The sequence below is a fragment of the Pseudorasbora parva genome, chromosome 14 (genome assembly GCF_024679245.1).
Source record: "Pseudorasbora parva isolate DD20220531a chromosome 14, ASM2467924v1, whole genome shotgun sequence".
NCBI lineage: Eukaryota > Metazoa > Chordata > Actinopteri > Cypriniformes > Gobionidae > Pseudorasbora > Pseudorasbora parva.
The window spans coordinates 7,011,067-7,028,569 of NC_090185.1; the positions used below are offsets into that span (position 1 = coordinate 7,011,067).

At 41.2% G+C, this 17,503-nt stretch overlaps 1 protein-coding gene across 1 annotated transcript; it reads left to right on the forward strand.

The window, feature by feature from the left end:
* The first annotated feature begins 2,204 nt into the window (after window positions 1-2,204).
* Window positions 2,205-15,946, forward strand: LOC137039396 (SLAM family member 5-like). The gene is made up of 4 exons (XM_067414716.1): window positions 2,205-2,253; window positions 10,549-10,869; window positions 15,341-15,637; window positions 15,752-15,946. Exons 1-4 carry the CDS (start codon window positions 2,205-2,207, stop codon window positions 15,871-15,873), a joined length of 789 nt encoding a protein of 262 aa, XP_067270817.1. The 3' UTR covers window positions 15,874-15,946.
* Window positions 15,947-17,503: the final 1,557 nt, after the last annotated feature.

The following is a 17,503-nucleotide window of genomic DNA, read 5'->3' on the forward strand; positions in this document are numbered from 1 at the left end:
ATCCTCGACTCTCTCTCTCAACCGGATGTCAAAATAAAAGACCTCCTTTATCATAACAAATGAAACCAAAGAAAAACGGGAAAATAAATACCAAACAAAATACACAAATACATAATTTAAAGTAATATGAAAAATGAATGAAAATAAAGCAAACAATACAAAACAAATGATTAACAGAAGATACTTATATACACTAATGAAATAAACCATAAAAGGTTATTTAAAATGCCACAAAGGTCCCTTTTAAAGCATGGATCTTTATGGAACTGTATAAAAAGGGTTCTGCTATTGTAGCCTAATTACTGTTTAGAGCCATTTTTCTTAAAGCTGCAGTCCGTAACTTTTTGCGCTGAAGCGGTTAATAAACAGAACTGCATGCATCTTGCAAAAGAACATGTCAGCCGGAGCTACTTCTCTCTGTTATGGCGGATCACGCAGGGACCGTGCTCCTACGCGGTGGTTCCTACCAGACTGGCCAGATATATTCCCAATATAAACACTTATTATAGGCCTAAGTGTACCATAATGATTCAGGGTAAGACAAAAACACGGTTTGGAAAATGGATTCATGTTGTACATTCTCATTATATAATATTTGTAAATCTTGAACACAAAAAAAAAAGTTACAGACAGCAGATTTAAGTCTTTAGTCTTAAAGTCACCAGTGTATTAAAGCGTGTGTGGTTTTTTGTGCTTTTGCTTTACCCTTGAGGCTCTCCCTAGAGGAGTATAATGTTTAATGTATAATGTTTTTTTAATATAATTATGTTAATGTGTTTATCAAACAGTTTCTCATCATGGTTTAATTGTAATTTTTTTGGTTCAGAGTGTTATAAAGTTAGTAGATGATCAGCTGTCAATCTGTGTGTACTATCAATGATTCTTGATGGGTACAGTCCTGTTGGACTTTAAATGGCTTCTTTTAAAGGAGTACTTCAGCGCTGGGAAGATGAATCTGTATTTAAACGGGGTCATCAATGTAGTAGAAATGTGAAATTATTTTTGAAATTGGTGTCTTCTAGACTGAGAAAAGACAGAAAATGTATTTTTGTCCCATGGGGATGAAAGACTACAATTCCCAGAATGCTTTGCTGCCCTGTGAGGCCATTCCCAACGCCACCAACTTGTGAAATTTTTGTGAAATTTTTTTTTTTTGTGAAATTTTATTCGGTTATAACTTGATTACGGTGACAGAGTTAGAGAAGACACTACAATTAAAAACTGAACGTGTGTGTTCAATATAATGAGTGAGTCACCGCACGAGCGTCACAGCACTGAGCACTAACTGCAGGAGTGATGAGAGCTGAGGTAATCGCGACTACACTCACGGCATACATTCACAACGCGAGTTCAGTCTGGCGCGTTTCAGTTCATGCCTTTGAAAGCTTAACTTTCATATAAATTAATTTGAGAAGTTAAAAGACTTACATTGCTCACCATAGCTCCGTTTAAATGAGTGCCTGTAGCTGCAAGCTGAGCTCTCCCTGCAAGCTGAGTGTAATCTCCATCCCTCATGAGCGGGTTCGAAACATGCGGAAATGGCTCCCTCTGCTGGCTGTAGTCTTTAGCCTTATTCCAAACATTCCTCCTATGATGCAAAAATCGTCAATTTGCATCATAGGAGGAATTTTTCCAGAAATAAAATGCATAAATCTCTTGTCTCAGGGGGATATGAGGGGGGAAAGCACAATCATTTGAATATACTCCAGGGTTTCTACTGATACAAAGCCATATGCTAATCGCTGAAGTAACCCTTTAACAGTTTTGATGGATTCATTCAGTACTTTATTTCAAAAACTTGTCTTTGTAGGATGGATCTGTGACATACTGTGAGGTTTATAACAGCAGGACAGGAGGAAGCTCTTCACCAAACACACATCAACGAAATACTGATTTGACCTAAAAGCTATTTGTCCACGGAGAGATCAAAACATGTTTCTGAAGAAAACCGACCACAGTAGGTTTCGGTTTGACTCAGATGGAGACTATGGTTTCAAAGGGCTTATAAATCATACAGGATGAGTTTTTTTTGAGAAATTAAAAATGCAGAATGTTTCCTGTGATAGGTTTAGGGGCTCTGTGTGTGTGTGTGTGTGTGTGTGTGTGTGTGTGTGTGTGTGTGTGTACTAGGAGGATGTGGGAAGGTTCACTTATACTTTCAGTGAAATGTTTTCTGAAGACCTTTCACTAAACTGCTAGAGAAAATGTGTAACATACTTGTTTTGTTCTGTTTGTGCTGGTGCCGTCTGACTGGTAAGTGTTGAAGAAATTTTTATAATTTATGTTTGAGTTCACACAAGAAGTCAACATCTGTTTCTGCCATAATAAAACACCATAAGACAGTGTCTTTTGAAACCCAGGGGGTAGGGACGGGAACCCTAGTTTGAGAGTTTTCCCTCATCAGAGGTGTCGGCTAATCTAAATTAGATCTAAGACCACTGTTTGTTGCTTTTCATTTAAATGAGTTCTAAGACAGAAGGGGGGCCATGTATGTGTGTGTGTTTCTTACTTTCCCTCTGTAGGTACAGGGACCATTGTGTCCCATGACAAAAGGGTTGGGGGGGAGACATTTGTTTCATCTTTCCTTTTGTTTTTGTAAAACACTGACACGGGTATAAAAGCTTGGACCTTTCTTTGTTTCCCCAGTTCACACTCAACGCAGGCATTGCCTGGTTGATTGTGGATTCATTCTTGCAAGGATTAAATCTTTATAAAGACACGATTGGCTAAGGTTTGTCTCTTATTCAGAAATGCAACGGAGTTAATATAATTTTGCCTAAACATTTGGTGTCAGAAGTGAGGATTCCTTGGATGTGCCTTCCGGACCCTGAGAGCGGACGGTGACCGATCATCCTGGACGTTAGAGTCACAGCCTTACCCCGACTGATTCAGGGAGAAGGGCCGGCTGCTCTAGGGGTCCTGGAGGGTCCAACCACTGGAATTAGAGAAAACGAACCCGGGGTGGCAACGGGACGCTTCTGGTAAGAGACAAACTTAAAATTTGGGGAAGAATTTTAAATTGAATTTGGTTAAATTGAAATTTGAACTGATACGGATAAACCATGGTGGGAGTCTGAGTCTGTGGTGAAATAAGACCTAGATTGGTCTGGGGGCCATTTTACCTAGATTGGGATTGGTCCGGGGGCCCTTTTACCTAGATTGGGATTGGTCCCGCCCGCGGTCAGGTAACCAGGGCATATAAAAAAAAAATTAAAAAAAAAAAAAAAAAAAAAAAAGAGAGAATAAGACCTAGATTGGTCTGGTGGCCATTTTACCTAGATTGGGATTGGTCCGGGGGCCCTTTTACCTAGATTGGGATTGGTCCCGCCCGCGGTCAGGTAACCAGGGCAAAAAAAAAAAGTCGGGCGTTTGAGTAAGCGTCCGTCCCGTCTGGTCTGGGTGAAGGATAAGATCTGTACGGAGACGTCCGACAGATTACTAGCGTGCACGCGAACAGCCACAGACTCAGACTGCCAATATGGTAAAATCCCAAAGCAAGTTAGCAGAATATGATACACCGGTGTTTTTGTCAAATGGGAAAATTATATGGCCAAAAATGCATGCAAGGTATAGAGAAATTAATTGAATGAATCATGATTTCCAAAAGAGGGAATGCTGTGTTTCACCAGGCTGAAAGTGGTCTGTTGAAGAGAAGAGATTAATCAAAGGGCTGTTGTGGGGGATGTGTGTGAGAAATGCAAAATAACAGTGTTGAATGAAACTGATAGCAGGGAAAGGAAAATGTTGTCTGATCACACAGAAGCCACAGCTGTTTAAAGATCGCTGGTGAGTATGAGATTAAGCTATGGATAACAATTTATGATAACTAAATTAGAGCTAAAAATTTGAATTGCATGATGAGTAACTTGATTAGTCCGAATAAAGATTTTGAGACTAGAGAGCAAATGCTGTAAGCAGCTTTGCTCTGAAGATCGCAATTGAAATAAATAAGCAGAACGTATTAAGAAAATGGCCAGCAATGTTTAAATTATGTTTAGAAAATTATACGGCAACTTAACTGGCTACAAATAAATTGAGAACAAAAGAAATTCAAATTTCTAGGTGTTAATGCTTATTCATGGGTTGTAAAATGGGTGGAATGCCATTAAACCCTAAAGGAAAGATCCCAGTAACTGAGGGATTGTATAATCTGATAACATTAAACTCTGAAGGAAAGATCCCAGTAACTGAGGGATTGTATAATCTGATAACATTAAACTCTGAAGGAAAGATCCCAGTAACTGAGGGATTGTATAATCTGATAACATTAAACCCTGAAGGAAAGATCCCAGTAACTGAGGGAATCTGATAGCTAAATGTGATTTTTGTTTTGAAAAAGCAGATGAATGATACCATTAATTGCAAGACATTGTATGTTTTATTGGACCAGAGCTCTTCTCTGACTGTCCAAGCGATTGCCGCTTTAGACACCGCCTTACAGACTGGGAACCAGACTGAAATGTCGATTGCTGAATAAAATGTGTGGTCAGCGGGGCATTTTTGCACATAACTGTGTCCACTCACCCATAAGGTGTTGAAAATGTGGCAAAATGAGACCACCAGACTAAATTTAGAAAACGAAACTAAATAAAAAAAATAAATTAAATAATTATTTTTTGGAAAGAAGGAGTTGTGATAATTTTAATTTTAATTATGAGATAAAATTAAAGACGATAAAATATGTTGCAAAGATACATACATTTTGATGTAGAGGATTTAAAATAAATATGCTCTTGCTCTTCTCACTTTTGCAAAACTTTGATAATGCTTATTTGACTGAAATTGGATTGCTGAAATAACTATAGGTGAGTTAATTTGATGGAAAACCTAGAAGCTGATGTTTTGGGTTGATTATTTGAAAATATGATCTCAGTCCAAGAATAGAGTTAAAGGGAAAATGTCTGATGTCTATTTGGAACCAATTTTAATTCATAGCCAGATCTTACACTGAGGTAGTGTGAAGAGTGAAAAGTTTGTGAGAATGCAGTGTGCCAGCCCTGAAGGCCTCAGAGTCTCTCTCTCTTCCCAAATTAGCTCAAAGCTGATATGTGGACTAATGTCACAGTATGTCATAGGATAAAGACACAAGGCATCAGCTGACAATCATAGAGACAAAGATTTATTAAAAATAAACGATTGCCAATGGGAGGGCAATGATAAATATTCATGAAGAATATTTCAAATTTTTCAAATATAGACTACAAAATGATCTGAAATTTGAGACTAATCTGTTATATGACCAGTAACTTCCATGCCTGCTCTTAGCCACCACCATGTACAGAACTGATGGCTTTGGTCACAGAACATTAAATTGTTATGACCAGATGTACTGAGTATAATCTATTAATTTTAATGATTAAGTTGTGTTGTAATTAACCTGTCTCCATGTTTTACCAATAGTAAGCAGACCAAACGGCTCTAGTGACTCTTGAATGCACTTTCCCCAAAGTTCCAAAACACAGCCGATCCTGTTGAGGGTCAAAGATCTCAAGCGGGGAGTGGGCACGAAGTGATTTTCCCAATGACGGGTAAGATTCTGTGTGGCCTGACGCAGAACAACCTAAGCCAGGGGGATCACGCTGACACTCAAGCTCCGCCCCCAAAAGGAGGGTGGAGTCTATGTGAGGTGTGTAAAGTTGAACAGATGTCTGTATGAGGCAATCAGACTCACTGTGTGGGGGGAGCTGTGTCTTGTAGGGGCCGAGAGTCCAGACAGAGATACAGCAGTCTGCCCCAAAGAAAGGTTCTTCAATACCGCTCACCAAAACAAAACAAAAACCCGCATATATTGTGTTTGAATGCCAGGGAATGCCAGGGAGCACCCTGAGGGAAAGTTATGATGGTAAGGGGCATTCAAGAGCCAGCTGAGACCATGAGGTGATTGTCATTAACTTTTCTGGAGATCAGAACAAAATGTATTAATTGGTATCAGTAAAACTGTGTGATATTGAACTAATATGTCTCTATCATAGTTTTAAATCCTGCAGGTCATTAGATATGGCAAAGGATAATTCAGAGACATGGTGATGGCTTTGAGATGAGGACGAAATTTGAAGTTTAAAAAGAAGGTCTGGATAACAAAGGTATTTAAACTCAAGATAACTTGAAACAATTTCACAGAATTTAATACTATAAGTTGCTCTGAGTTAAAGTCTCAGAAGCTGTTGAAAAGATTATCTGTGTAAGAGACAGAGAGAGATAGAGTGAGAGAGATGCTGCTTGTGGAAGCAGGGATGGCACAGTGTCTGTTAAAACTGAGACGGAAAAATAAATAAATAAATAAATAAATACATTTGGAATCAGCTGACTTCTAAAAGACAACTTACAAGTGAACAGACATGATTTGAAACTGGTTGAGAAACCAAGTAGAAGCAAATTTTGAGAATGAGCAGTTCATATTTATGTGTCCTGATTAAGGTAGTGTTTTAGCACTACATATAATAAAGTTAAACAACAAACTTTAAAAGAAGCTGATTATTCTGAATCTGATAAAGATGATCCAGAATAAAATTGGGACGAGCTTTAAGTGAATTGATATCCAGCTCTGTCTGTTAATGTTAATTTTGACTACTTTTGTCATTTATGATGTTGAATTACACTCTGGATTAGTAAATGCTATAGATTTAGAGGCAGAGACAAGGTGACAGATTGGCTGAAGTCACTATTGAAATTATCCAGAGACTCCATCACATTTATGAAATGCTGGAGGGTGAACAAAGGAATAAAACCTCTAAAAATAAAATAAAATAAAAATAGTAAAAATAAAATAAAATAAAAAAGTTTAAGTTGTATGGTTCATAAGAAGGAAAGCATGACATTTGACTTATAAACAGAATTACAATTAATGTAAGAGAATAATAAAAATAAAAAGGACTGTGATGCTCTCTGTGTGACTGGGATTGAGATGAGGTAAAAATAGGGATTGTTTTAAAACAAGTTTAAAAGAAATTTTGGAATTATAGTACAAATTTGAATACTTTATTAAAGTAATTTGTATGACAGCAGGGAGCAGGTGGGGTAAAGTCTAGAAAGGTGGAGGTTTTGATATGGAGAGAAGAGGAATGAAGGCAGCAAGACAGCATACATGTGTATGAATGAGAGGAAACCAAGTGGAACAGTGGGGTTTACAGGGAAAAGAGAAGTAGGGGAAGAAGTCTGTGCAGGCAGGTTGGAATGGGTGGAGAAAGGTGTCAAGTCTGTTGATTGATAAAAGAGAAAGGAAAGGTGTACGGGACAGTTGTGAGACCAGCGATGGTGTATGGTTTGGAGACAGTTGCACTAAGGAACTGAGCTAGATGGAGGAAGATGATTCGTTTTTGACAACCCCTGAAGTGAACAGCCGAAAAGAAAAGAAGATTAAATAATATGAAAACCATTTGTAAGTTCTTGGTAAAATTATGATAATTTTGGAGTTTTAATTGACAAAACATTGAATGAAAAAATGTACTTTGAAGGAAATCCTAATTATTATATCATATTATACCTTATTATATCCTAACTGATAAAGAATTGGGTATTGAATATGATTAAACATTAATGTCACAAGAGAAAGATGAGTGAACAAGCTAATTGAATGTGATATAACCACATAATTATGTCGTTCTGATAGTTTTCAACATTAATACATTTTGATTTATGTTCATAAGAATATGATGTACAGTGAGAAACTGTACAGATCTAGATATGAAGTTGAGGTTGAGGATAGTGACCTCAGACATTTGAGCTTTAAACATAAGTCATGCCTGGGCAGAGGAGTCATCTGAACTGTGGGCAAAGCACAAACATAAACTGAAGGATGTTTATATATATATATAGACTTAAGGGCTTAGATTAATTATTATCTATATATTACTTATTTTTTGTTGTTCAATTTGAATTGGACCTCTATTGGAGTCTGTGATGATTTGGATTAATCAAGAGAAACAATGATTGTTTCTTCCTTCATGTTTTCTAAGAGTGTGTATTTGGTCTCTGAGGAGGGACTGGGGGTCTGTCCAAGGAATGTTTGATGTGTCACTAAACAGTTGATAGCAACGAGGTGTCGTGTGCTGGATTTTGTAGGTTTCACACCCCTAAATTGACAGGAGTACAGTGAGAGTGCTTACTCACTTAGCCTGGCTTGCAGATAAGAAATATAAATCGTATATTTACTTTCACTGAAACACGAAAGAATCAAGATAAAGATTGCCTGGTTAAGACTGAAGCCCTGACTGAAGCATGTTGATGAAAGGTACAGGTGTAACAATATACACACAATTATGTTTTGCGTTCGGAGTTGCGCATGATTTTGGGGCATTGTGAAAACACTGGAAACCGTCTCGCCATTTTGCGAATTGTGTCTGTTCCTCTAGACGCAATTTTTCTTGCCTGGCCGGGTTGATATCTGTAAATGCGCAGCGCACACTAATAACAAAGATTTGATTTCAACAGGAAACGTGAGAGCAGATGAGGCTGCAAAGGCCGGGGCAGAGCAGCAGTCAAAGGAACCATAATGTCTTTTGATATATGTGAAATTAACAAAAATGCTTTCACTTTACAGAGTATGGAGACCTTCGCCACAACAGCAGAGACAGCTGTGGAAACGATGTGGCTGCACCGTTCAAAATGGTGTGGTGATGGCAAGCCTTGTTTACCCCAAAAATTATTTGATCATTATGCTAGATGGCTGCATGGATGACCAGGCAGCCAAAGGGGGAATTATTAAATATAAAACTATCTGGGGTACAGTATTTGATGACATTTTTTGAAAACTAAACTGTCTGCGGTACAGTATTTGAGTATTTGATGAACATTTTTGAAAAACAACAACAACAAAAAAACAAAACCAACAGAGGCCTACAGCAAATCTGAGCCCATTTGAAAAAGTTTTTCGGAAAACCACCATTCATAGGAATGGAAGGGGGGTAAACAATAGCTTACATCAATAGAATTGTGAATTATTGCAAAAGAAATGTCTTTGCTGTTTGTCTAAGATCTGTGTGCAGGTTAAGGGACCCGATATGGTGATATGGGACCTTAGAGCTGAAAGGCGTAAAAGTGGCTAGAGCTTTTGTCATGCGGATGACGACACAAATGGCCGTCAAGGTTGCTGAGAGAGAGAGAGACGTGGGTGCATGCGAGCCATTGCAGACGGGGAGAAGGAGCTGAGAGGAGAAGAGCAGGAGGCACACGTCTGTGCGGGCCGAGATCAAACACAAACATCACTTGGCATTATGATCTGAGGAGCAGAGAAACTGGCAAAACGTGGCGCTGAGGCAACCATTTTTCAAGTTAGAACCTATTGTAAGCCAGCAAAATCAAGACGCGCATAGAAGGTGATTGGACAAGATATACAACCATAGTTGGTCCATCTGAAGAGAGGTGGTGCCTTTTCATTAAGAGAGCAGAAAAGAATACAAGCACATCAAAGACTAATCCTCCTGACTTTCTGGGCGTACAACTGTGGGATTCATCTTGGCAACTAAAAGGACGGAGCAAGCAAAGCCATGACACCCTTTTCGAGCGCCTGGACTGTGAGGCTTGAAGAGAACAACATTAATACACATTTTAAATTTTTCTTGTGAGTTATCAAAGAATGATAAAAGGGGGAATTGTTGAAGAAATTTTTATAATTTATGTTTGAGTTCACACAAGAAGTCAACATCTGTTTCTGCCATAATAAAACACCATAAGACAGTGTCTTTTGAAACCCAGGGGGTAGGGACGGGAACCCTAGTTTGAGAGTTTTCCCTCATCAGAGGTGTCGGCTAATCTAAATTAGATCTAAGACCACTGTTTGTTGCTTTTCATTTAAATGAGTTCTAAGACAGAAGGGGGGCCATGTATGTGTGTGTGTTTCTTACTTTCCCTCTGTAGGTACAGGGACCATTGTGTCCCATGACAAAAGGGTTGGGGGGGAGACATTTGTTTCATCTTTCCTTTTGTTTTTGTAAAACACTGACACGGGTATAAAAGCTTGGACCTTTCTTTGTTTCCCCAGTTCACACTCAACGCAGGCATTGCCTGGTTGATTGTGGATTCATTCTTGCAAGGATTAAATCTTTATAAAGACACGATTGGCTAAGGTTTGTCTCTTATTCAGAAATGCAACGGAGTTAATATAATTTTGCCTAAACATAAGTTATAAGTATAAAATTATGTCATAACATGCTGTAATGATTCTCATATGCAGCTCTTCATAGATAAATCAAATCAAATGTGCTATTTGAGTACTATTTCAGATTTAGGTCTATGTTTGTTTCTCTATTTAGGTGCTCCTGGTCCCACAGTCAAGTAAAATAAATGGAAATTACAATAGTGAATTTCAAAAATGTTTTATCTTAATTTTAAACATTAAATGAAAATCATCTGAAGCAATCTGTTTTTTGTGAGTTTTTTTAGAATTAAAACAAGAACGATTAATACAATTACAGAAATCAGTATAGACATGGAAATCCATTTTCTGGATGTTCTTAATATTTAAATGTTACAAACTACAACAAACTATAGGCTTTGTAAACCTTATGTGTAAACCTTTGTGTAAGATCTGTCCCTATATACCTACTTTAGGTGTGTTTGGTGAGTCGGTGTCAGTGATGGAGGGAGATTCTGTCACTCTAAACACTGATCTTACTGAAATACAGGAAGAGGAAGACATACTGTGGCGATTTGGATCTGAAAAGTCTCTAATAGCTGAAATCAGTAGAGCTGCTGGAATCTTCTCCACATCTGATGGTGTTCTTGACGGGAGATTCAGAGACAGACTGAAGCTGGATTATCAAACTGGATCTCTGACCATCACACACACCACAACTGAACATGATGGAGATTATTCACTAGAGATAAGGGGAATGAAACTGTCATCAAAAACATTCAATGTTTCTGTCTATGGTGAGTGCTGTTGAGGTTATTTAAGGAATAATTGATGATGGTCTGTTGAATTATTAGAAAATAGTGCACACCTAAGGTGGTAATCTGGCCACATTTACACTATGTTTGGTAACCACACAGATTATTACTTATAAATATGCATGTCTCAATAGCAAAATAGTTTATCTGCTTCATGAACAGTGCTGTTATTGCCTCTCAGAAAGTAAAACTTTATAGTGGGAAATTCATACAGCTTTTAAAGGGGTGATGAATTGAGAAATCAACTTTCCCTTGAGCTTTTGATATGTAAAAGGTCACAGTGATATAAGATTATTCTGTAAATTTTCGAGCTGAAACCATCTCAGGTTACTCACGTAACCTATGTACTCTGAAGAGGGAACGAGACGCTGCGTAGTGACGCAATAGGGTAACGCCCTCTGGGTTTGCAGATTGTCTGAAGCCCTTATAGAATCATGCCAGAATCACTCGACCCTGCATGACTGGATTTAAGCAGATAGAATATGTGAACCCGGAGCCATGTCAAGATCGAAACTATTAAACTTGACAAATGTGTACGGGGAGGACCATCCTGCCGCTACACAAATGTCTTCCAAACAAGCTCCCTTGAGAAGAGCCTGAGAGGCAGCTACACCTCTAGTAGAGTGACCCTGAACGCCTAGAGGAGAAGGAAGCCCGTGCACCTCATAAGCCAAAGAAATAGCCTCTGTTAGCCAATGTGAAACTCTCCAAAGCGGTGAGCCCATTGCAGCCGGTTCCGAAACATACCAGTAATTGGTTAGACTTCCTCCAGCCACCCGAAAGGTCCACATATATCTTCAATGCCCGAAACAGACATAACAAATGGAACCTTTCGTCCTCCGAAGGTGGGGGTTGGAAAGAACGGAGGAAGGTGACCTGCAAGCGAAAAGAGATTGACAAAACCTTGGGCACATAACCTGGCCTGGGTCTTAAAGAAACCTTAACTAAGCTTTGGAGCAAAATCCAAACAACTCTCGCTAACAGAGAGAGCTTGTAAGTCCCCTACTCACTTCAAAGAGGTCAAAGCTTACAAAAGAGCCACCTTAAGAGTCAGAATCCAAACTGGTGCTGACTCCAAAGGCTCGAAGGGAGCCTCCGACAATCCTTCCAGGACAACTGACAAGTCCCAGGGGCATACTGGTCATACTGCGCCTGACCCCTCTCATGAAGGACGAAACCAATCTATGTCTCCCCAAAGAAACCTCGTCCATCTCCCTATGAGTGGCCATGGCAGCTATATACACCCTATGTCGTCGCCGCGTCGTCCGCAAACTTCTCTTGTAAGAACTCCAGTATTGAGCCAACTAGTTAACTGAGTTCACTGCACGAGCTGAACACCAGGTCCCAAACATTCCCCACTTTGAGGAATAGAGCTTTCAAGTAGAGGGAGCTCTAGCATTATCAATGGACTCCTGAACAATTGCAGGAAGACCAACACTCATAGTGGGCGGTCCCTGATTTGCCAGACCCACAGCTTCCAAATTTCCGGACGAGGATGCTAGATCCTGCCCTGAAACTGGGACAACAAGTCTTCCCTTAATGGAATCTCCCAGGGATGGTAGTCCAGAAGAGGAATCAGCTCTGAAAACCATATCTGGGATGACCAGAATGGTGCCACCAGCAGGAGAGAGAGACCGCTCTTTCGCACCCTGTGCAGGACCGCTGCAATCAACTTGATGGGTAGAAATGCATAAAGTTTCAGCCTTGGCCGATGAGCGAACGCATCCAGTCCATCCTGACCTGAGTTTCTGCCTCAATAGAAAGTCTGCTGTGAGGTTCAGGATCCCAGGAGAATGGACCGCCCTGAGGGAAAGGAACTTGCCCTGAGCCCATAGGAAAAGGCGACGCGCATACCTGTCCAGGGTGCGCAAGCGATCGCAATCCCCCTGGGTGCATTTCCATAAGACACCACTGCCATGTTGTCTTTCCTGACAATGACATGGTGCCCTATGAGGAAGGGAAGAAAGTGCCAAAGGCCCAGGAAGACCGCTCTCAGCTCTAGACAGTTTATGTGCCAGGCTAGAGTCTCTCCCGTCCAGACTTTGCAAGCTGGTCAGCTTTCGAAAACCGCACCCCAACCGGTGAGAGAAGCGTCTGTCGTAATCCTCTGACAACGGAAGACAACCCCCATCTTGAGAACTCTTTGGAGAAAAAGAGGGTCTCGCCACACTGAGAGAGCTCGAGAACAACTTTGCGAAACTCTTAGTAGGCGAAAGGGCGATCCTGTTGATCGAGCCCCCTGTAAACTTCATCGACCAGTGGAAATGTCTCATGTGAAGCAGTCCCAGAGGAAGCACTTTGGAAGCTGCAGCCATGAGACCTAGAAGCCTGCAGCAGGTCCCTACAGACACATGATGGCCGGGCGCGAAGCGGGCTAGACATGTCCTGATGCTGGAAATCCGGGCACGAGCCAAACGGCTTGCATTGACACAGAATCCAGACAGACCTCTAAAAAGATGGTATGCTGGAATAGTGTGAGAATACTCTTGTCGGTGTTCACTCGTAGGCCAAGAGACTGGACATGGCGAAGCTCAATGTCCCTGTGGCAGTTTGCCAGCTCTCTGGACTGAGCCAGAAGGAGCCAATCTTCCAGATAATTATGTATACAGATGCCCTCGAGCCTCAGCGGGGTCACCGCAGCGTCCATACACTTCGTAAATGTTCTTAGCGCTAGAGCAAGACCAAAGGGGAATACTTTGTATTGAAAGACCTTCTCCCGAAGGCAAACCTGAGGAACTTCCTGTGTCGCCAAACTACCCGAATATGAAAATATGCATCCTTCAGTTCTATCGAAACGAACCAATCCCCTGCACGAATCCTGGGCCATGATAGACTTCAGTGTTAGCATTTTGAGCCTCCCTTTGATGAGGGAGAAGTTCAGACGACGCAGGTCTAGAATAGGCTGCAAACTGCCATTCCTTTTTTCGGAACCAGGAAGTAACAGCTGAGAACCCCTGCTCTACGTTTGAAGATGGAATTTCTTCTATCGCCCCTTTGAAAAGGTGGGAAGATCGAGAAGTGCTGGGTGGCAAAGGTGACAGGACTGGACTAAGGGAGCAACCGAGGGGCGCGGAGAAACGCCTGCGCGGTCTGACCCAACCCTGTTCGTTGGACACTGCTCTCCTTTTCCTGACCAGAGGGTCAGGAATGACTCTGGGGAGCCGGAGCGGGGGGCCTGCTTCCGGACCGCTTCAGCTCGAGATGTCTGTAAGGTCCCCAAACCGTGGCAGGTATGGGATGACCCAGGTCACTCCTTCCAGCAGGAAAATCCCTCCGGCGCGAACGGTGCTCTCTAGGCTGAGCGGAGGAAGTACTAGGAGATCCCCTCATCCTCCTAGGCATGAACTGCCTAAAAGCATCCAACTAATCCGGACTGGGACATAGGAGCATCCAGAAGGAAAACAGTTTTCTTGTCATGGATTTCGGTTAGGTTTAACCAAGCAACAATGTGCGCAGTGTGTTTAGTGCTTTTAATCCATGGCCCTGCAGAGCTCTTTAATGACCTTGGGCGTGACGCCGACGCCCTCATCCATGTCCTTCAAGACGTCCACTTAATAGGCTTGGAGAATGGCCATTGTGTGAAGGGCCTGACTAGCTGCGATGTAGGACTTTCTGATCAACGCGGAAGTGGTCCTGCATGGTTTGGACGGGAGGAGAGGACGCGACTTCCACGTGGTGGCCGAGGCAGGAGAGAGATGCAAGGCCAGCGTATCCTTGACTCCCGGAACGGCAAAATAACTGTGCTCCACAGAACCCATGAGGTTGGTGAAGTCAACGGCAGCCACGTTAGTAAGGCGGGCAGAGAATGGCTACTTACAGAATCTGGAGATCTCTTGATGCAGATCACTGAAGAACGACAGCTTTCTTCTCGCTGGGCGTGTGTTAGTGCCACTCAAAAACCTCTCATTGAGCTTAGAAGTTTGAGACTCACGGGGTTCATCTGGCCAGTCGATTGGGAGCTTCTCGTGGCATGCAAAAGCACGTCAACAAGCTCCGAATAGGCCACAGAAGGCCACTTACTCCTGGACGCTAGGCGGGAGAGTGTCATCGAAGGAAACAGGCCTGAAATCCTCAGAGTCGGACGCTGTAATAAGCACGACATCATCTAGACCGAAAGAGACTGCATCGCGTGCTTCCGGGCTAGGCATCATATAGTCGTGTACATACTCGACTGGTAAACGCACATGCTCGGCAGAGGGAGGGAGTGAGGAGATGGCCCATCTGCTCATACTCGACGTTCTCCAGCTCAACATCCGAAACCCCAGACCACAGATCTGTGCAAGGCCTAGGCCGCTTCGGAAGCACGTGGATGACACCTTCTCAAACCCATAAACTTAATGTACTTACCATGTGGGTCGTCACTCGAAATAAAGCAAGTGTGATAAAACTTTCTAAAATGGTTAAACATGAGAGACATTGTTATCCATACTCTTTATTCTTTGATGTTTTTCAGCTCGTCTGCCTGTTCCTGTCATCAGCAGAGACTGTTCTTCATCATCATCTTCATCATCATCATCAAACTGTTCACTGGTGTGTTCATCAGTGTTGAATGTGAGTCATGTGACTCTCTCCTGGTTCAAAGGAAACAGTTTATTGTCCAGCATCAGTGTGTCTGATCTCAGCATCAGTTTCTCTCTACCTCTGGAGGTGGAATATCAGGATAAAAACACCTACAGCTGTGTGCTGAACAATCCCATCAGCAACCAGACCAGACATCTGGACATCACTCAACACTGTCAACCATGTGCAGGTACGGCAGCACGGCTGATATTAAATATTTTTTCCACACAGCCCCCAAATAAGCCTTCCAGCTTTCCAGGTCTAATTTACAATTGTTTAATGTTTTCCCCTCTTTTTTTCACAGAAGCCATTGTCTATTGCGGTAGTACTACCACTGAAGTTGTGATCCGATTGGCCCTGTCTGTTCTGGTGGGCGTGGCTACTGTGGCTGTTCTCGTGTATGATGTCAGATCTACAAGAGGTTAAAAGAAGAAATCAGAACAGATAATCTCTAAACTGTAATCTCTAAATAAGCAAGGATTTAAATATGATGCAAATAAATTCAGCAGGAAGTTTCAAATATGGATGCAAATTGATTTGCCAAGTTTATAAAAAGTATTAACATATATATATATATATATATATATATATATATATATATATATATATATATATATATATATATATATATATATATATATATATATATATATATATTTGTATTAATACTTGAATAATTTGCTTAGGTTTTTGTACAATGACAATTTAAAAATTAAAAATATTTTTTATAATAGGTATAATATTTCACTAACAGTATAATTGCATATTTTTTTCATGAACATTCATGAATATCTGTCATTGTTTTTTAGGAAGGATATACAGTGGGTATGGAAAGTATTCAGACTCCCGTAAATTTTTCACTCTGTTATATTGCAGCCATTTGTTAAAATCATTTAAGTTATTTTTTTCTCTCATTAATGTACACACAGCGCCCCATATTGACAGAAAACACAGAATTGTTTACATTTTTGCAGATTTATTAAAAAAGAAAAACTAAAATATCACGTGTCCTTAACCGCCTCTCGCAAAATGAGCAAAACCCATGCACTTAACGTACTTACCGTGCGGGTCGTCATTCGAAATAAAGCGAGTGTACGGCGGGGGACAACCACGAAACTCCATTGCACTTCACAAATAGGAGAACAAAGTTCCGCTATCCATAGTAGATTAAGTGACGAAGGTTGAGTGTGCTGGTAAAATCCAGAATAGTTTTGGGTCAGAATGATCGCACAAAGGAAGCAATACCACTTCCTGAAGGCAAAGAAATCTGGAGATAAGATGGCACGTGCTAGTAGACCCTTTGCTGTTACACTCATATATTTAACTCAGGTGCGGTCCATTTCTTCTGGTCATCCTTGAGATGGTTCTACACCTTCATTTGAGTCCAGCTGTGTTTGATTATACTGACTGGACTTGATAAGGACTGCCACACACCGGTCTATATAAGACCTTACAGCTCACAGTGCATGTCAGAGCAAATGAGAATCATGAGGTCAAAGAAACTGCCTGAAGATCTCAGAGGCAGAATTGTGGAAAGGCACAGATCTGGCCAAGGTTACAAAAACATCTCTGCTGCACTTAAGGTTCCCAAAAGCCCAGTGGCCTCCATAATCCTTAAACGGAAGACATTTAGGATGACCAGGACCCTTCCTAGAGCTTGCCGTCCGGGCAAACTGACCTATTGGGGAGAAGAGCGTTGGTGAGAGAGGGGAAGAAGAACCCAAAGATCACTGTGGCTGAGCTCCAGACATGCAGTCAGGAGATGGGAGAAAGGTGTAGAAAGTCAACCGTCACTGCAGTCCTCCACCAGTCGGGGCTTTATGGCAGAGTGGCCCGACGGAAGCCTCTCCTATGTGCAAGACATGAAATTTGCTTAAAAAAAAACACTTGAAGGACTGGTTAAAAATAAGATTATCTGGTCTGATAAGACCAAGATAGAACTTTTTGGCCTTAATTCTAAGCGGTATATGTGGAGAAAAATATCACCTGTCCAATACAGTCCCAACAGTGAAGCATGGTGGTGGCAGCATAATGCTGTGGGGGTGTTTTTCAGCTG

What these genes read in the sequence shown, in the direction of transcription:
- LOC137039396 (XM_067414716.1), top strand. Translation starts at nt 2,205, where the DNA reads ATGTGTAACATACTTGTTTTGTTCTGTTTGTGCTGGTGCCGTCTGACT. An exon ending in ATTCAATGTTTCTGTCTATG is followed by an intron (nt 10,870 to 15,340) that starts GTGAGTGCTGTT and finishes GATGTTTTTCAG; the next exon opens with CTCGTCTGCCTGTTCCTGTC. An exon ending in ACACTGTCAACCATGTGCAG is followed by an intron (nt 15,638 to 15,751) that starts GTACGGCAGCAC and finishes TTTTTTTCACAG; the next exon opens with AAGCCATTGTCTATTGCGGT.